Source organism: Nasonia vitripennis (assembly GCF_009193385.2).
Source record: "Nasonia vitripennis strain AsymCx chromosome 3 unlocalized genomic scaffold, Nvit_psr_1.1 chr3_random0007, whole genome shotgun sequence".
NCBI lineage: Eukaryota > Metazoa > Arthropoda > Insecta > Hymenoptera > Pteromalidae > Nasonia > Nasonia vitripennis.
The window spans coordinates 2312138-2333224 of record NW_022279626.1 but is presented as its reverse complement, the minus strand read 5'-3'; the positions used below and the strand labels follow the sequence as shown (position 1 = coordinate 2333224).

Sequence of the window (21087 nt, the reverse complement as noted above, 5' to 3'; positions counted from 1 at the left end):
CTAGCGAGGCCTCAGTCAACGATTAGGTTACGGCATAGTCGAACGATGAAATTAAACGCGAAGCGGAGAGCCGCGAACTAAATACAGCAGTCAGCTTAGCCGAACTGCAAAGGCGTTTGGCACACGAGGTGTACATTGAGAGGGGCATAGTGCAACCTGACGTGGAACTTCCATCGTCAGGCGCTGCGCGCGAGTAGTACCACGATCCGCCACCCCTCTACCAGCTCTCAACAAACGTCCCACTGCATACATCTAGCGTATCGGGCTTTATAGCGACGGCGTGAGAGCAACCGTTTCACGCGTCGTAAACATGGAGCCCTATAGAGACCGAACGCGGGCGAGATAGAGAAGAGCAGACCTCTACTAATAGCCAAAGGGACTTAGGTTATCTAACATTAATTTCAGATGGTCATGTTCACAATTCGACAAATTTTCAAAACGTGCAGGATAGGACAATATTAAACCATCCGCGAGCAAACAGCACAACAAGGTTAGCTAGAAATAATTTAATTTCATCCACGGTTATGTTTAACACACAAAACCACGCTACCTTCAACCGACCTTTTACATTAGCACAAGAAGTCAATCCTAATAATTTAATACCATTACAAACACAAAATTTATCGATAAATACGAGACATACAGGGAATGGTCATGTTAGCACGACACCACGTGAAATTCCGGCCAGAATTAATAATTTCATGCCAGCGGAGGGGCAAAATGGCTACCTAAATAACGGAATATCTAGACCGTCTCACCTACAATTACCAATTAACAATAATAATAACCATAATCGACAACAATATAGAGGCGCGTACAATAATAACGAACATCCCATTAATACAGAGCGTAGGTTAATCGCACCTACTCACATTAACGCTTTTAACTTTATTTGCAAATGGGACTTAAAATACTCTGGAAGACGCGACGAAGATAGTGAAAATTTTTTGAAACGACTAAGGGAAGGGCGCTTAATCATGCACATTTCGGATGATGATTTATTTGGAATATTGCCGTTTTTCCTTCAAGGGGTTGCCTTGCAGTGGTACAGAATAAATTCGGATAACTGCGTCACGTTCGAGCAGTTCGAAAACGCATGGTGTGCACGTTCTTCAGACGCAGATTTTCAATTCGCGCTCATGGAAATCGCTCGACGCCAGGCGAGCGAGAGCCTGCCGCCGACTACCTCACGTATATCAAAGCAATGTTTAATCGCATGATACCTCCGCTAGGACCGGTCCGTGAAATAAATCTAGCTCTCTGAAATATGCTACCGAGATTACAAACCCGAATCGATAAGTCCAAAATCTTCACGTTCAAAGAGCATACAAACCACGCCCGTAGCGTAATATTAGACAACAATTATCTAACCTCGAGCTAGAAGCTAGAAGAAGAACAAAATCGAGCACGCGTAGAACATACAGAAACAGAATGCGAAGGCCCAAAACGCGCGTTTTGCTATAAATGCGGCAAAATCGGGACACGGTTTATAAATTGCCCGAAATGTAATCCAACGGAAATATTCTGCGATTGCGGATTAATAGGCTACCTCAGAGTAAACTGTCCAAAATGTACGGGAAACGCAAAATAAAGTCGCAAAATAAGGCCGATGCGGCTTGGAAAATAGAAAAGGCCTCACTGGTTGAATTAAACAAAAATTCAGATATCTGCCCGACAAAAATAAACGCTGTCTGCGACGAAAAAAGTTGCACACAAAAAAATGACGAGGCTGACTTTAAAGCTACCTCTGAAAAATCAGGTTATCAAACTAATAAAGACAAAAATTGAGCCAAAGGCTATTTGTGATATCTTAAATAAACCTACGGATATCTTAAATAATCAACGAGAAAACGCGGAAATTCGAGATAATAACTTTGAATATTTAACATTCACATCTTCCCAATGGGACATCTTAACAATCGAAGAAAAAGAACGACTTGCGTTTTCGGAATATTTACAAGACACCGAGACAGTCGTAAGCGAAGCACCTGCATTTCTGATAAAATAATTCAAGCTATAAATTAATTAGAGACGATTTAATTTACGAGGATATCTACACGACGGATAAATTATACAGCTTACCTTCAAAATCCCCGAACCTACTTTACTCTACCGTCGTCAACATAGCGGACAATAAATTTAAAGCCCTGATAGACAGTGGAGCGACTAAAACGTTCATAGGACAGAAAATACATAAAATAGCAACTAAAAACGTATTATTAGTGAACAAGAACGTAACCGGGAGAGTCACGACGCCGCTAGGTTATACAGAAGAGATACATGAAATTATACACACACCACTTAAATTCCAAGATAGAATACGAGTAATCGAAACATGAGTTCTTGACTGCCTAGATCAAGACTGTATTCTAGAGATAGACGCGTTACACAGTTTCGGCGTAATCGCCGATTTCACTAATTTCACGTACACCTTCAGTTCAAAACCGTTCAATCGATATTCCTTCGAAAAACGTTTCGCAGAAACATCGGAAACGACAGATACGTCTTACGGCTTACGTGAACTTAGCCCCTCGAAAGAAAAAATTCTCGACGAATTTCTAAATAACGCAATACCTAAATCATCCGGAAAACTCGAGAAAACTTCACTAATAGAAGCCGTTATCGACGTAAATAATCACCCCGCAATAATACAAAGACCTCATCCAATATCACGGGATTCGAAACCATAAAAGAACGTTTAATGACCGCTCCTATATTAATGCGGCCCGATTTTTCAAAACCTTTCACTATACAAGTCGACGCAAGCACCGTAGGGCTAGGTAGCGTCTTAATACAAATCATAGACGATAAAAAATGAGTTATCGCGTACGCAAGCCGAACCATAATAGTCGCTGAGAAAAATTACACGACCACAGAGTTGGAATGTCTGGGGGTTATCTGGGTAATCGAAAAATTTCGAGGATATATAGAGGGTACACACTTCAGTCATTACGGACCATAGCAGTCTGCAGTGGTTAAAGTTACTTAAAAAACCCGTAGGTAGGCTAGTTCGCTGGTCGAGTTATCTAACGGCAAACAACGTCGATATTACATAGAAAAGGGGCCATGCACCACGTACCCGACGCGTTATCACGCATGTACGAAAATCAACTCGAAGAGGTTCATACTCTTAAGAACGATAACGATGACTGGTATAAAGAAAGAATCAACGAAGTACGGAAAAACCCCAAGAAATATCATAATTGGCATATTGTCGGGGATATCTTGTATCACAAAACCGAAGATACGTTTATTGACACGATCAAACGCGATCAATACATCTGGAAGCTCGTAGTAAAATGAAAAGACCGAGATCGAGTACTGTTCGAAGCACACGATGACACGCAGAGCGGCCACTTAGGCATTGACAAAACGCATATAATTTACAATTGCGCATACACATTGTTGTTCTCCCACCTCCTAAATCAATTCTTGCATAAGTGTCTCCCATTAATTCAAGAATTTTAAATATATTTGAATATTGTCTATCGAATTCGCCTTGTTGCGGTTCTTTTAATAAATACACGTCTTCTCATACCTTAAAATTCTTTTGATTTAATTTTTGGTCGTAATAGCGTTTGGACTTTTCATTAGCTTTTAATAGTTTTTCTTTGGCTGTTGCTCGTGTATAATTTAGTTGTGCTATCAATTCATCTACATACATGGCATGTTTCTTCTAAAAAATTAATTCGTGTGGCGTAAATTCGTGAGCAGAATGTACAGAAGTATTATACGCGAATAATGCGCTTTTTTTTATAATAATTGACTTTGAAAGTTACTTGCCTGATCGGTATTAATTGGTTTTGGGCATCCGAATTTACAAATGAATAATTGTGAGAAAAATGTGGCTAAATCTCGGCTGTATTATCGGAAAGGGGAAGCGCGTCAGAGTATTTCGTTAAATTACATTGCAATGTTAATAAATATTTATTTCCGGCTATGGTCACAGGCAATGATCCCACAATATCAATTTCCAAAATTTCGAATGCTTTTGTCGGCGTGTTTGTGATTTTCATAGGAAATTTAGTTTTGACTTGCACTAGTTCCTTTCTCTGACATTCTTCGCAGGTTTTAACATATTCGGAAATTTCTTCCTTGATTCCATTTCAAAAGAATCGTATCGTCGTCGGTTTTAGATATGCCTTTATGACCGCCGATGGTTGAATCGTGGGCTTCAAATATAATTTTAAGTCGATCACCCGAGGGTGGTATTATGATTCCACCTGTGCAAATGGTGATTCTCAAATTATCAAGATTCCAATGGAACCGTAATGCTGATTCTATCGATACCCATTGTAATTTTTCCAACCAGTCTCCGGTTTTTGCTATACGAATGGTTTTTACGTTTTTCCTAATCATTGCGTTTTTAAAGAAACCAAACACCGGATCGTCTATGGCCTTTTCTTTTATAAATATGGTGTAGATAAATTTTCCGTTTTAGTGATCGAACCAATACCAGTAACTTGTACGCGGAGTCCGCTTATATCAATCATTCCTATATCTACCAATCGCTGACATACAGGCGTGTTGATTTCGAAATTTGTGGGTATAAAATGTGCGATATTGTCTTGTCTTATGGTTACCAGGTCTCGAAGGTCTCGAGAAAATACAACATGGTCTATGGTAGTTACTCGGTAAGTTCAAAGAATTTCTTTCACAGAATTTATGTTGCTCACTTTGATAGATTTTATTCTCTCATTTCCTTCTTTATCTGATTCGGCGAATCGATATCAACCTGGTTAATATTTCTGTTGATTTCATCCACCTTATTGACACGGTGAATGTTGTTAGCAATGAATCCGTTCGCTGCCTTTTTCCGTCTTTAAACGCATCATCACTCGCGCGCTTTGCCTTGGACATTATCATGGTCGCGAGACGGGGTAGGTTTCCTCGAGAGTTTGGCCATTCGGGGTTAGTTACTCCCCTGTCAGCCTTAGGCTGGATACTTTTAATAGTTGTCCAAAACGCGACTGTTAGGCATCTCGCACCCACCCCTTTTTCGTTTCGTATCGCCCAGAGTTTCCTATCGTCAATCGGTGGTAGGCCCAGCCTCAATTATCCCGGTTCGGACCCAGTCCGTCGGCACAAATTGACCTTCGTGGAGCGTCCCCCACTGTCCAATGTTGTGGGCCAATGTCCACGGGGCTCTTGAAAGATGATAGCGTGGGAAACAACGTGAGGGGTTTTATCAGTTGGCGAACGTACAGCCAGCCCTGGGATTACATTCGTTCTTTCCCTAGCCACGCAGGAACTCTCGCAAAAGAGATCTTGGCTCACAGCGGCGGCAAGCACTGTTGAGTTTGCGGAAGTTCCCTCACTATTCGCGTAAGAGTAGTTGCACGAGGTTCTAGCTCTGTTCTCAGTGATGCTGGTGTGTCCTGAGATTACAAATACTCTTTTAATGCTAGTCTCAGAAAAGGGTTCATTGTTTTCATTGTTTCAACTACGATAGGATTTTTAGATAGAGCGTCCGCATTCATATTGATTATTCCAGCTTTATATACGATGTCATAGTCAAATTCTCGCAAATGGACTCTCCAACGCGTCAATCTAGCAGTCGGATCCTTTAATTTATTTAGCCAAACTAGAGTTCTATGGTCCGTGACCAACGTAAATTACCTTCTATATAGATAAGGACGAAACTGTTTGACCGCGAAAACAATTGCTAACAACTCTTTATCCGTGGTTGAATAATTTAGTTCCGCGTCGCACATAAGCCTTGATGCATAAGCAATTGGTAGATCCTTTCCGATAATTCCCTGACTGAGCACGATTCCTAGAGCAAAGTCCGACGCGTCGCAAGTCACTATAAATGGTTCAGCGAAATTTGAGTATTGTAGTAACGGTTCCGTACATAAAATTGTTTTAAAGGTTAAGAAGGCTCTTTCTTGATCATTTCTCCATGAGAAACAGGTTTTTTTTTTTTAATTAATTCGTAAGTGGTTTAGTAATTTTAGCGAAATCAGGAATGAACCTTCTGTAATAACCAACCAGTTCGAGAAATTGTTTGATGTTTTTTCGATTTTTAGAGTGAGGCAATTCGGATGCTGCTTCCGTCTTTTTGGGATCAGGTCTTACACCCTGGGCTGAAATTACGTGACCGAGGTAAGCGACTTCTTTCCGCAAGAATAAACATTTATCGGGTTAAAGTGTTAGTCCGGCGGTTTGTAGTCTCCCGAATAGCTTCTTCATCTTTTCATCATGTTCTTGTATCGATATGGCATATACTACTATGTCGTCCATATAAACAAATAATTCTATGCCTTAAAGGCCACTAAGTATTTTATTCATTAAAAATTGAAAGGTCGCAGGTGAGCCTTTAAGACCCATTGCCATTCGTTTATACTGGAGATGTTGAAAAGGTGTGGAGGAGGCTGTTTTTGGTGCGTCAGTGGGATCAATAGGTACTTGTGAAATCCTGACAAACACGATTAAAGTTCAAATCACGATAATTATGTTGCCGAACATAATTATTATCCTGATTTTTACTATCGTTTCCCTTCGGCCGAGTCCTACAGTTTAAAAGGTGGTGTCCGTCCCTTCTACAAAAGGTGCAATATGGTTTAGATCGATATTCTCTATTTTCTCTTCCTTGTTTACATTGTCGCGCATAATGATCCAGTTCCTCGCAGTGAAAGCAATTAATATTTTTCTTTCGATTATGCGCCTCACGCATGTTTTTAGCCTCGGCTATACGACAGGAAGATTTTCCCGGTGCAGTGTGCAATTCATCAAGCTGGTTCAGGTAACTCTCCCATTCTATGGCTTGAGCTATAGCAATCTTAAGGTTTCCGTATTTTCCGCCCGTCATTCTTCAATTATCGTTATTAATTGAACAAATTTCGACTTGAGAATTTGTAGAATCTGTTTTATGGTTTTGGTAGTTTTGATCGTCGTGATTCGTTAATTTTCTTTTCTTGCTGCGGACTCTAATTCGGCACCTCGTATTCCGGCGTTCGCCTTCGGTTCCGGGGGAAACTGCAGCTCAAAAACCCCGAACAGAATACGAACGCTATTGGTTCTCTGGAGAAGTCGGTCCTGGTGTTTGTTCTCCAGAATTTTCATCTATCCTGGTTGGTTATTGAATGTCCTTGACTCCTTCAAACGAATCCCATCGCTGTCACAAAAATGTTCTGACCCGATAGCTGCTGCTCTCTGCTGGCGGCCGCCAACAAGAAGCTGCTTTGAATTCCTCCGGAATTCGAGGGTGGTGGTCGTCTTCTTGATCCTAGGATTCATTGTTTGATAAAGGACATAGCGCAAGAAGTCAAAGGGTAGTGAAAAAAGATGTACACTAGAAATTTCGGTTATACACTGAGTTTAATTAACTTGACGGAAATTAGTACAAGAATTCGAATAGTCGTACGGCTAGATACTGACTGAGAGACGAAGCCTTAGCGCGGGCCACTTATATACTCTACAATATTCCTTTTTTTTTAAATCCTTATAACTTTTGATCTAAGTAGTCATTTTTAACCCTTCAAAGCTCAAATTTGAGCTCTTCTCCTCTACTTTTGAGAGGTTACGGCTTACTTGAGTTATGTCGGTCTGAAATTTCTCTCCATGTATAAACGTCTTTTTATAAAATATTAAGATTTAGGAATTTGAAATTTTTTGCATAACTGTTACAGTTTTATATTTTTTATTATAGTTGATTATATTAATTACACTACATTATCAGATGGCTTGACAGTAAAATTAGTTAAAAAATTGTTACTGAAATTGAAAATCTTTTCGTAATACTGTTGTTATTATCTTGAACATTTCTTAGTGAAGTATCGCCAATATTCAAAGGTAATATTTATTCTATAAATGTAATGTATTTAATAATCAAGGGGCGCGGTAGCGCCCCGATAGCAAGTGTAAGTTTTATACACTGTACCGTCGCGAGCGCGCCGCAACCTATTATACTTTGAATTTGCTAAATAACCTATTTACGTTTTATGAATTCTGTATATATTTTACTCGATCTCCTGTTGATGTTTATGTATGAGTATACAATTTCAAAGGTTTTCATAAGATCTTTTTAATTACCATATTATTTTGTTAAGAAAATTGCTCGTTTATAAAATAATTAAGTTTGAAAATTAATTTTGCGAAAACAAATTAATTTTTCGCCTCTCCGATTCTCTTTTTTTTCTTCCAGTCAGTCATAGCTATACATACGATTCTTTTTAATTATTACAAAAGCTACTTGATAGATATTACAAATATAAAAGAATTTAAACCATATGTCCTATTGACTTATCTGTTGTATTATAGACGTAAAGAAGCTTGATTGCTGTACACCCGACAGTAATAATTTTGAATAAAAAAACGGCCGCGCCATGTCTTATCAGGTTAGGTTAATTGATCAGCTAATGCGAGTAAACACTCTGCGCGGAGCGCGAGTGCTAGAGTTCTTATCTCATCTCACGGCTTGCAGCCTTTTCTTTATCGCTGCAAGGATCGAATATGCATATGCTATGCAGTTCCATACAATTTTTAAAGCCCATGCTTAGTAGCCGACACTGGCAGAAAACCGCCTGTAGTTCCAAAATATTCTTATTCCAAGTAGATAATCATTCAGCGCAAGCCCAGCTGAGCTGATCGAGCAGCAGAACAGTCAATATTTCAATCAGAATTTAGCAGATATAGATAGAGAACTCTTACTCATATACTAATTCAGACGCCAGCTTCCTTTCTGTGTTTTTTTAATTGCTTCCTGGATTTTTCAACTCAATTTGATTCTATTTATAGCGCTTATTAAAAATAACTTGGTTTTCCTCCTAGCGAATACTTTCTCTGTTTGTTATTAACAATAATAACGGCAAATTCATGTTTTTTATAAATATTTAAAAAACTACTTCACCTACAAAAAAATCATCGTGATTGAAAGTTTCTTGAAATATTGAAATGCATAAATTACATCTGACGTATTTACGCGTGGAAGCAGTTTTTGCAAAAATGTAACTTCTAGCATTATGTCAAATTTTTCAACTGGATATTGTTGTAATCGAGCAGCTTATTACAAATAATTTGGTTCTTGAGCTGTCAAATACTTTTTTTGTTACGCTACGCTTGTGCGCTAACTATGCCGTGTAAAAAAGAACCATTTAAGTCACACGTATTGTAATGTACTATTTTACTTTGATAATTTTTCTTTAAGATCTGTTTCGATTGGAAAGGCGATAAATTTTCATATTTATGTGGGAATTGATCGTTAAGTAATCAATAAGTTGTTTTTAGTAAGTATGCATATGATTTACTCTATACACATCGTAGACTATAAGACAACGGGACAGCAAGTAAGCATTAGAAGAATAATTTTGAAAAGTACAACCATCTTATTTTTTATATAAGATGAAAATCCGCTTTGTGTTTAAATGATTCTTCTATATATTTAGAAGAAATTATTTACTTGATTTTTTTATACTTATGATTTTGCTCATTTTTTTGCACAAGATGATTTGGATTAGTTTTAGAACATTCAGATTAGATGTAAGAGAATCATGAAACACAAAGCAGATTTTCACCTTGAAGTTATAGTGAGATTGATTATTCTTGGAGTAAGTAATGATTTTTGTCAGTGTGCTAATTTTTAACACTAGATATTTTTAAAACTGATTCCACTACATTTATTAGCGTATATTCATAAAAATACAGAAAAACTTTTTTAAGCTATAAACATTAGACCATTTCTTTAAGGATTGCATAACTTTTTAGAGAAGAAATCATAATTATAATACTAAGATACAGAATAGTGAGGATTATTTTTATTCTTTAAATTATAAACAAATAAGCTTATTTATTAGATATGTGTACAGTTGTTTGTACATATGATAAGTATAAATTAATACATTTAAATAGATTCATTCTATTTATTATATTCTGATTCATGTCTATTTAGAATCGCAAAATCAGAATTTAAAATGTCTGCAGAATTTATTCAGAATACTAACGTTGAAAAAAAAATTGGTGATGGGAATTGTTTATTTCATGCTTTTTCATACTTTTTATATAATATTGAATATAAGTATAAAAAAGTAAAAACAATAATTATAAAATATATTGTTGAAAATTGGAAATATTACAAAACCTATATTGAAACGGATCGATCCTATACTGTAAAAATAACGAATGCAGATATTTACAGAAGTTATATAGCAGTAAATGGTAGATTTGGCGGAGAAATTCAAATAGTTGCATTTGTTAACTTATATCAAGTCTCTGTTACAGTGCATAGTACAAGAATGATAAATCCAACAACTTATGGTCAAAATTTTAGTAACAATAACAATGTATTAGACCTTTTATTGACAGGTCCAGTAAATGCAGGACATTATGATATTCTAAAAAATGTGAACTTTAATTTTTGGCAAAATTATAAACGAATGTACCATCAAATTTATTATAAACAAAATAAACGTTCAATATTACAAAAATTAGAAATTAAAAAAGACGATTCAATGTTTAAAATAAAAAAAGGAAATATGATATAACTAAAAATTTAAACAGTAATCGATTAATAAAAAAACGAAATAAAGATAAAACCATAAATATGAACGCAATTCGATTAGAAATAAAAAGACAAAAAGATTATTTAAAAAACATGAATGAAGAAAGATTGAACGCGAAGAGACGGAAGGATGTGGTTGAAAACATGAATGAAGACAGATTGAACGCGAAGAGATGAAAGGATGTGGTTAATAATATAAAAGAAGACAGATTGAACGCGAAGAGACGAAAGGATATGATACAAAATATGAATGAAGATAGAATTAACAAACGTAGGCGAACTCAACAAATTAAGGAAATGTATGTAATAAAAGCTGAATACTCAGATTTTAGAGAATTATATTTGTCAAAATTGTAATGCTTTATTTTGGTCTATAAAATATTCCAGAAAAAGTTGTTGTCATAATAGTAAAGTGAAATTACCTCCATTAAGCGATTATCCAAAAGATTTCCAAAAATTATTATTTGGTGATAGTAAATTTCGAGAATTAATTCGTTATTATAATAACGCTTTCTCATTTGCAACTTTTAAAGCAAACGTGGTTAATGTTCTGCGATCTGGAATTTATAAGTTGAAAATTAAAGGTTAAGTTTGTCATATAGCAGCAAATTCTATTCAAAAATCTGTAGATCATAATTCTCAAAAAGGACAAACTTATATGTACGATGATTGGAAAACTACTGAAACGAGATTAAGTGAAGATAAAAAGTTAGTTGAAGAACATATAGAAATCATTTCTCAAGTTCTTCAAAATAATCCATATACAAAAAAATTGAAAAACTTATACGAATTAACAAAATCACAAAAATTAACAGAATATCATTTGTATTTTACAAGAAATATTAATTTAGATAAAAATAGATATAATAAACCTTCCACCTTTGAATGTGCAGCATTAATTGCTTCAAAAAATGGAGAGATTCCATTAAATTACGATCTATTTGTTTATCCAAAAAATCCTCCGAAAGAAGTGGGACCAATTTCTATTCTGAATAAATTATCTTTTCACATAGATCCCATGATTTTCCCAATCATGTTTTCTTATTCAGATATAGAATGGAATCCTATATTTCAACAAAATCAAAATAATGATAAAAATGTATCTCCATTACAATATTACTCGTATCGATAAAGTTTTTTCAGTTCGTTTTATTCGTTCAAGTAGTGTAGGTGTAAATTTAGGCTTTTTGAATTTCGCGCCGCTGCGCGCTCTCCGTTGCGACGTTGAGAGCGCGTGCGCATGCGTCGAGTTGCGCGCCGCCAGCCCCGCTCGCGAGCGTGCGAAGGGCCCGCGCGCGCTTATTCCTGTTCGGACTGCCAAGCGCTTCGCACGTTTGGCTTCCTTACGCTTTTCGATTTTTTTTTCTTTGTACGGTGAGCCAGTGACTTGTTCTTCTCAGAGCTATCACTGTTCACATCGTTCTGCGCCATGTTTGTAGTGTTTAGCGGAAAATTCGCGATCGCGTCGTTCGCGTGTGTATGAGTGTGCCTCGAGGCGATAGTCTTAAGGTTTGTTGGCGAAGGTGTCCACGTGTTGTACGTGACTCCTTCGGGGCGAGCGAACAGCGGCAACACCCCTTGTTGCCTTCGTGCCAAGCGTCTGGCTCCCCGAGACGTCGGGGCGCGCTTGGTGCACGGTTGCGGACCATCCTTTCGCTCCCCAAGCCCGGCTTCCAGACCTCCAGGACCAGGACGGAAGCAGGGGCGGACTACGACGAGGCCTGCTCAACGCCCTCTTCAGCGGCGGTTTTTGCGTTCGTCTTTGCGGTAAGAGAGCTCTCTCTGCGTGCGGAAAAGGTACCTCGCGTCTTTGCGTTTGCGTGCGTTCTTTCACATGAGTTTTTTCTCTTTTAGAGTCACTGTTCTCTTTCTTTTATTTGTATAGTTTCCCTTTCCTTATTTTCAATAAAGCTTACACTTGCTGAGGCTTTTCCCTCTAAACCGTGAGGGTTTTACGCCAAAGCAAGTGCTTTTTGTGTACCGCGAAATCGTGTGTGTTAATTAAAAAGAACCCTTCACTCACTCAACCCTTTCCTTTTGTCGGAACTCACTCTGAGTTCTTTCACTCGTTCTAAGATTATTAATCATGGTGCCCCGGGTGAGGAGTGAGTGATTGGTTTTTTCGTGCGTTTTTCTTTATTCTATTGTGCATAATCGTGCGATAAACGTAGTGTATAAAATCTGTACACAAACGCGTTCACACTGTAACGGGTTTTTCCAGTAGCATATTATATTTCTGTTGAAGTTCCAAGTATCGTTTTTCTCAGCCTCAGTGTGAACGTTTTGTATAGCGCCGCGCGCTCTTGTTTACATATTCGGCCGGTCGAGCGCTCTCGGAAGCAAGACCTTGCGCCGCGCGCCTGTGTTGACGTTTGCGGATTAGGGAGCGGCGACTTCTTAGACACACTGCGGTCGTGTCCACGGATTAGCGGCGTGCGTGCACGACACTTATTTTCTTTAAGTTTGCGTTACATATAGGGAGACTTTGCGAGCATCATGGCTCCTATTGCGCTGAAGAAGCTGACTGCGTTACAGACGGCTCGAGAAGCCGAAATTGAGAGCATTCGTACACGCCTGCTTGCTAAGCAGCGTGACTCGCTTAATAAAAGCATGGTCCAGGCGCGACTTGATGCTGTTAAGCAGATTTGGGTGGAGACTAGGAAGACGCATTCTGAGATTGTCGTTAGGGACGATGCAGAAACAGATGCGTATATTGCAGATCAATGGTTCGATCGCATTCAGGGTGTTTACGAATCGGCTCTTGACGAGATCCTAACACTGCTTGCTTTATTCGACAAGCCTGATGCTGATGATAGCGCTAGTATGGGGGAGTCGGACTCAGATCCTGAGGTTGTCAAGTAAAGACGAGGACTGGGCTAGTTTTAGCGATCTTTTCTCTTCTCTCGTGCATAGTCGTTCTGGCATTTCTGACGTCACGAAACTGCAGTATCTCAAGTTATGCTTGACAGGTGTGGCTGCATAGCTGATAAAGGACGTGATGACAACCAATACGAATTATGCGAGCACTTGGCAGACGCTTAAGGATCGTTATAGTAATCCTAGGTTGATGATCAACAAACTCTTGACTTCGTTTTTAGAAATTCCGCAGATGAAGAAGGAATCGGCTGCTGAAATGCGTGCGTTCGCTGATGAGGCCAAGCGGATCGTTCGAGCTTTGACAAATTTGAAACTTCCAGTTGATCATTGGGATATTTGGTTTGTTTTCTTGTTGTCCGATCGCCTGGATCCGGAGTCTCGGAAGCTGTGGGAGGCTGAGCTGAGTGAGAAGGACCAGGAGTACGTGCCGGAGACGGACGAGCCGGAGCGTGATATCAACAGCGCTCTTCCTAAGTTTTCAGATTTGCTTAAGTTCCTTGAAAGAAGAGCTCAAGCTCTTAAGATGTACCCTTCGGAGCGCAAGGCGGAGAAGAGACCAGCTTCTACGCCAACATCAGGACCTCAGCCTCGGAAGGTTTTCCACGCTAGATCCTCTCGTTCGTCTGGAAATTCTAATTGCGCCCTTTGTAACGGCACGCATCCTCTCTCGAAATGCTTCAAGCTGAAAGACAAGAATCCACACGAGCGGTTGGCAACGGTGAAGCAGTTGCAGCGTTGCTTTAATTGCCTCGGATCTTACAGAGCCAACGCTTGTAATTCTTCGGGACGTTGTTCTACTTGTCAGGGTAAACATCACACCCTCTTGCATCTTAAATTCCAGGGAAACTCGCAAGCTGGGCAGCAGAACACCGATAATTCTCAGGCGGGCGGCTCTGGCTCGAAATCTGTCGTGAGTTTGCATGCAGCGGGCGTCACGTTTCCGAAGCGGAGAATCGTTCTGGCTACAGCAAAGGTGCAGATTATAGGTCCAAGAGGAGACAGCACCTTTGTACGAGCACGGAAGCTTCGTTCGTTTCGGAGTCGATTGTCCAGCTGTTAGGGCTCCGAAAGGAGCATACTTGCGTACCATTGACAGGGCTTGGCGCTAGTGCAGCGGGCACTGCGCGCTCGAGAACTCAGCTCGTTCTAAAATCCAGGGTCGACACAAGCTTTCAGATTACGACAGAGGCGCTCATTCTTCCTCGTCTAACATCGCAGCTCCCAGTCGACAGCATTGAAGATCTCGATCTCAAGCAGTTTGCAGGGCTCACTCTCGCAGATCCGGAGTTTTTCCTATCGAATAAGGTCGATGTGATTCTCGGTGCTGACGTCTACGGGCAGTTGCTCCGATCGGGATTGAGACGCTTTCCTTCATCGCAGCTTGTCGCTTAGGATACGGCTTTTGGTTAGATAATGTCCGGAGTTTTATTTTTAAGTCTCATCCCTCTAAATATTGCACAAAAAATTATGACTATCGCCATCTAGAACCAATGGGATGAGACATGAAAATTAAGCCGGAAAACGTTTTTACATAAAATAAGAGAAGATACGTTCTCCAAAACTAACACCTTACACCTTTCTCGCAAAGAACAAGTTGCAATCACTCGCCTAAGAATTGGACATACAACGATCGCACACCAACACATATTACAAAAATCACCCCCTCCACAATGCGAAACCTGCAAAAAACATATGACGATTAACCACATACTTTGAGAATGCAAAAACTTCGAAAGCTCAAAACAAATGTTGTCAATGGCTTGGATAGGTATTCTGTTATTTTTTAATCTATTTTATTACCTAAAAAACAGCAAATTTAAAACACCTATACGAAAAGAAAAAAATTAGAGAATCTGAAATTATTATTTGGGATAAAGCTTCCATGATTCATAAAAAAAGCTTTAGAAGTTGTTGACAGTAGTAGGGGCTGCGCAGCTACGGCGCCATCGAATACCGACCGTCGATAACCGGTAAATATACCTTACCGACGGGTAAATCTGTCATACTTACGAGGCAGGCTGCATTCGGATTTTTTGTTTTTCTTGTTGGTAAGATATATTTTTTAAACATCTGATGACGCGGTACGGATGTCATGGCGATCCCCCTCCCGTGCCGAATATAGCTCTTCACCACATTATACAATGTGCCGAGCTCTCCGCATTGTATCTATACTCTTTTCTCCCATCAGTCCAATACGGGCTGCAATTCACGCTGAGTATAGATATTGATATACTCTCACTACTATACAGCGCACGCTATACGCATATAAAGTGTCGAGCTCTCCGCGTATATCTATACTCTCTTCTCCCCGCAGTCCGGCGCGCTGAGTATAGATATAAATATACTTTCACCGCCACAGCGCGCACATAGTACCGAGTTCTCTGCACGCGTAAGTATAGCTATACCTATACTCTCCTCTATACTCGGTCCGACGCTCGCTATGTTTGCCTTGCAAATTCAAATGTATGATATGCGGAGAATATGGTGAAGCCTGATGAAGCTCGAGCTAATTCTATATTTGTCTTTGACGATAATGCATGTGAAAAACGAGATAATATCATAGCGTTTTACTGCATGGGCAGACATAAAAATGTTGATTGTTTCTACTTATGTAAATTGTATGCACAAGTGCCAAAACATTTAGTTCGTTAAAACGTTAGTTTATTAATACTTTTTCGACAAGATGATATGAATTTGATATATATATATATATATATATATATATATATATATATATATATATATATATATATATATAATGATCATGTGAATACAGACATGTCATATCAAAAATTAAAAAATTTGTTTTCGTCATGTTGGTATAGCAAACACGTCTTTCTTGTAATTGACAAAGATTCAAAAATTAATGATGGCCGTTACAGAAAAGGTTTTGATAAACTTATAATAAATATACAACGCACGAAATAACTTTAGTATTCGACTGCGAGTCTTTTAAGTGACAAGATGGTTGATTTTAATCAACTGTGCTGTGCTGTGAGAAGTAGAGAAGGCTCGTAATGCTATAAAACGAAAACACACTTTATCAAAAAGTCAGAAAATAGATTTTGAGAAAGCAGTAAATGATTCTGTTAGGCCTATTGTTGAACCACTGGAAAAGCGTGACTAAGACAACTAATCACATGAAAGAAAAAAGGATACCTAAAGTAGAAACTGACAGAAAGAAAAAATTAAAAATAGAGAAAGTGGAGAAAAAAGATGATCTTGCAGAAGATAGTGAAGACGATATTTAAGACAATATTGAAGGCGATATTGAAGTTGATACTGAAGATGATACTAAGTTTGAGTCAGCTTTAAGTGAGTTTGAAGAAGAAAAAGAAGATCTTGAAGAGACTATTGAAAATAAAAAAATGATATAGAAGACGAGTACATAGACTTATTGTTAAATGGTCAAATGCAAACTTTAGATACAGTATATGGTGTACTAAGAATGCGTAACGATAAACTCAAAGTCAGTGATAGTTTCATAGATTTTTATGATAATTTCATTACAATTGGTCAGAAAAAGTATAATAAGACGCCTGGCCTATTCAATTGTTGTTCATGAAAAATCTTGATCAAAGTTTAATTACGGCTGAGGTTATGATTGTTATGCTGAAATTTTAAATGATACCAACGCACATATAAAATATTATCTTCCACATGAAGCTATCCGTGTGCAAGACAGTAAAAAGTATACTAATTACATAAGAAAGTCTATTAAGGAAGCCAAGCTTTAGAAAGGTAAAGGCTTATCATCCATATCGTATAAAATTGGTCGTAAAAACGCATATATAGACTACATTTATTGGGGTGATCTAAATGAGCTTGTTGATCGTTTAAGATTGCTGACTGCTGAAACAGCAGCTGGAAATCAGAGTCATATAAATAAAATACAATCCATTATTGAAGAATTCCGTGAAGCTAAATACAGGGTGAGTCATTTTAATCTTTAATCTCAATTATCTCGTTGGCAAAGCATGCCAGCGAAAAAAGTTTCGGGTAAAAGTTTTAGGATTTTTCCCTGGCTATCTGATGATGACCTTGACAATGTCATTGAGCGCGACCTTCAAGGTCATTTGAAGGTCAAGACGATTTTTTCAAATAGAAACCCCTACTTTTGGCACCAGAAATGGAAAGAGCGGGAAACTGTTACTGTAGGACACAAATCTCGACACGGCGGCGCCATGTACAGTTTTTATATCGTATAAATAGGCTCTACTTTATTCGATACAGCGAAAATCTAGAAATATATTGGCATAAGAATAGCATAAAACGTTTGCAATATAATGTTGGTTTGAGTGGCGGCTCCCCTCCATACTCTCCGCACATCATACATTTAAATTTGCAGGGCAAATAGCGCACGCCAGACCGAGTGTAGAAGAGAGTATAGGTATAGATATACCCACACGTGCAGAGAACTCGGTACTATGTGCGCGCTGTGGCGGTGAGAGTATATCTATATCTATACTCAGCGCGCGTTGCAGCCCGCGCCGGACTTCGGGGAGAAAAGAGTATAGTGAGATATATAGTATACAGTGCGCTGTATGGTAGTGAGAGTATATCTGTATCAGATAGCAAATATGTATGGACTGCGGGGAGAAGGTAGTATAAAAAGAATGTGAATAGCTCGGCACACTGTATAATGTGGTGAAGAGCTATACTTAGCACGGAAGGGGGATCTTCACATCATCACATCCGTACCGCGTCATTAAAAGTTTCAAAAATATATCTTACCAACACGAAAAACAATAAATTCGAATGCAGGCTGCCCGCGTCGGGCGTCAGATGTCGGTATGACAGATTTACTCGTCGGTAATGTAGATTTAGCGGTTACCGACTGAAGGTATTCGGTGGCGCCGTAGCCGCGCAGCCCCTACTACTGTTGACAATACTATACGTGATTGTTGCAAATTAGAAAACGTTACTTTTGCTGGAAAATTAGTGATTCATAGCAAAAAAATCATTTACTTGACATTTTTATATTTATAGATTTCACTACTTTTATTAGTCTTTTTCTTGCCAAGGTTTTTACTTTTGAAAATAGTACATTACGATACGTGTGACTTAAATGGTTCTTTTTTACACGTCGCAGTTAGCGCCGAGATTAGAATTAAACGACTTGGAGCAGCCAAAGTTGAAGCTGACACTAGTATCCCATGCTATCCGAGTCAAATAATTTTCTATTTGTTGTTGGGAGAATTTTAACACACTCTAGTTAGGATAGAGAGTAACATAATTAATTTTTCGCGACGTCTCGTGTGGAAGTAGAGCGAAGCGCGCAGCGGCGCGAGTGTGTGAGAGCGAGTGAGAGCGCTTGTACGGGTAGCACTTCTACGGGAAGACGCGAAACAGTATACGCCCAGTTTCGAGCCAAGAAGACCTTAAACATTTTCAAGAGGACAACACACTCGACTTGTAACTCGAGATATATGCGCAATTCCGCGAAAATATTTTTTTCGGATTTTTTGGGAGCGTAAGTGTGTATATGCCTGTAGCACAAACTGTGCACTGCAAGTGAGAGCACAGCGGTGCTATAAGTGCGCAGGCCAGAAGCAATTCATGCTTCTCTGTCGCAATAAAAATTTTTTTTACGGATTTCGCTTCGATTATACGAATTCAATTTTTCGTTTTATTTGATTTCGCGTAATAATCTACGTCGCAGCGACGCGCTTAGGTGTGCAAGTGTGGAAGTAGACAGGTTGTATTTTTGCAGCTTACGTTGTAGCAACAAGAATACAATCTAGGGGCTGTCTAGAGTGAGTGCGTAGGATAGGGAGCTGCCACGTCGTTGTTGCGCAACCGCGTAAGCGTCATTTAGACCCAGAAGATACACCAACATGGCGAAGAAGATTGAGAAGGTCGTCAAGAATTGGTGCTTGGGAGTCGACGAAGAAGAGATGGACAATGCCCTCTGAGTATGCGATTAAAATTCGGTAGCTCAGAATGACCTACTAAGTCAGTCGATAGCTGAAAATACCGCAACGATGAGGGCGCTGATGTGCAAGATGGACAGCATAAATTACATGAATCACAGCAGCTTCCGCGAAGACGCGGGCGCGGTGGCTGGTGGAGCCTTCAACCCTTGGATCCCGGCGAATCCTCTCTATTCGCAACCCCCAGTAGTTGCTAGGGGGAGGGGGGGTGCGAATGCGACGAACGCGCATACGCAAGCGCTAAGTGACAGTAGCAACTACGATGGGTCGCGAAGATAGAACAACAGACCCATTGGTCCTGCGATGAACAAATGGGGGATTAAGTTCACCGGGGACTCATTGTTAAGCATCAAGAACTTCCTGCAGCGCATGCAAGAGGACGCAGAAGGCTGGACGGCCTGTCTGACGCGCAAATGTTAGCGTCATTACAAGAGGTATTGACGGATAACGCGTACGAGTGGCTACAGAACCGGCTCTCTGAACAGGGAGAATGGTCCAGCTGGGACGATTTCTGTGAATGTATCAAAAGATGGTACGGGCAGACGCAGGGCTACCATCAGAAGCTACTGAGCGAAGTAATTTCGAGGACGCAGGGGTCTGGCGAACGCGTGCGGGTTTACGTAAACAACCTGCAAGACATAATGCGGAGGATGAATCCCCGACCAGACGCTAGCAAGCAACTGAATCAGATATACCATAATATGTTGCCCGCTTTCAAATGAGAACTCCAGCGGAGAGATTTCACAACCGTGGAGCAGTTACTCGAGGCAGCAGCCGAAGTTGAGGCCGCCTTAGCCTGCGAAGCCTCATATCGAGCACCTCCGAAGCCGGAGTAGCGATCGTCTCCGAATGCACCGTTAAGGGCGAGACCAGAAGAAGCCAATAGAGTGCTACAACTGCCACGAAAAAAGCCACGCGCGAAACCTCAGGCGATTTTAATCGCATGGTCGCACTGTTGTCCAGCGAATCTCGCCAGCCGATAATATCACCAAATTAAGACACGTCGCACTGGTGGGTACAAGTGGGCATCGAAGGGTTCAGAGTAAGGGCTCTCTACGACCCAGGCGCCGCTATGACAGTGATGGGGTCGTTAGGACTTTAGATCGCTAGCGCCTGCGGTCAACTTTTGCTACAACGCGATGGCCGTCAAGCATAGTATGCAAATGGTCAGACGTCGCCGATCGTAGGATTCGTGGACTTGCCTTTTAACGTCGCAAGTGTACAACGCGACGTAACGGTGGCGATCATACCCGAAGCGACCAACGAATGTCTAGTTGGGACGAATTTCGGACGCCTGTTTGGCGCAGTCCACGATCCAAATAAAAACGTCCTGTAACTGAAGAAGGAGCGAAAGATTGTCTAACTTCAGATGGCTACGATAGCTACAGCAGAGGCGATAGATATCGACGCGGTTGAACTCGCGTACGTCAGTGACGACGAGTACGCGCAGATTCGCAGATTCTGACGTGCTCGTCGGCCAGGCCTATAAAATAGAAGTATTATCCCGTGTCGCCAAAAATAGAGAAGGAGAAGTATCAACAAGTACGAGAGTTGCTTGCTGCGGGAATCATCGAACCCTCTGATAGTGCTTGGTCAAGCCCGGTAGTGATGATGCGCAAAGCGAATGGGTAATATCGTTTTTGCGTCGACTTCCGGAAAGTTAATGCGCTGTCAAAGGCTGACGCATATCCATTACCTAACATGGATGATATCCTTCGTAAACTGCAGAAAGCGAAGTACATATCGACGTTAGACCTTAACAGCGCGTACCATCAAATA

The 21087-nt window shown here is 39.9% G+C and overlaps 1 protein-coding gene across 19 annotated transcripts in view; it reads left to right on the top strand.

The window, feature by feature from the left end:
- Nucleotides 1–21087, top strand: part of LOC107981492 — a 113302-nt gene that overhangs the window by 84877 nt on the left and 7338 nt on the right. Inside the window, exon 4 of one of the 19 annotated variants that reach the window (XM_031926027.1) lies at nucleotides 6030–6105. The exons of the other annotated variants lie outside the window; for them this stretch is intronic. Within the exon in view, the coding sequence (XP_031781887.1) occupies nucleotides 6030–6105 (76 nt within the window). The remainder of the gene's footprint in view (nucleotides 1–6029; nucleotides 6106–21087) is intronic. 19 annotated transcript variants of the gene reach the window in all.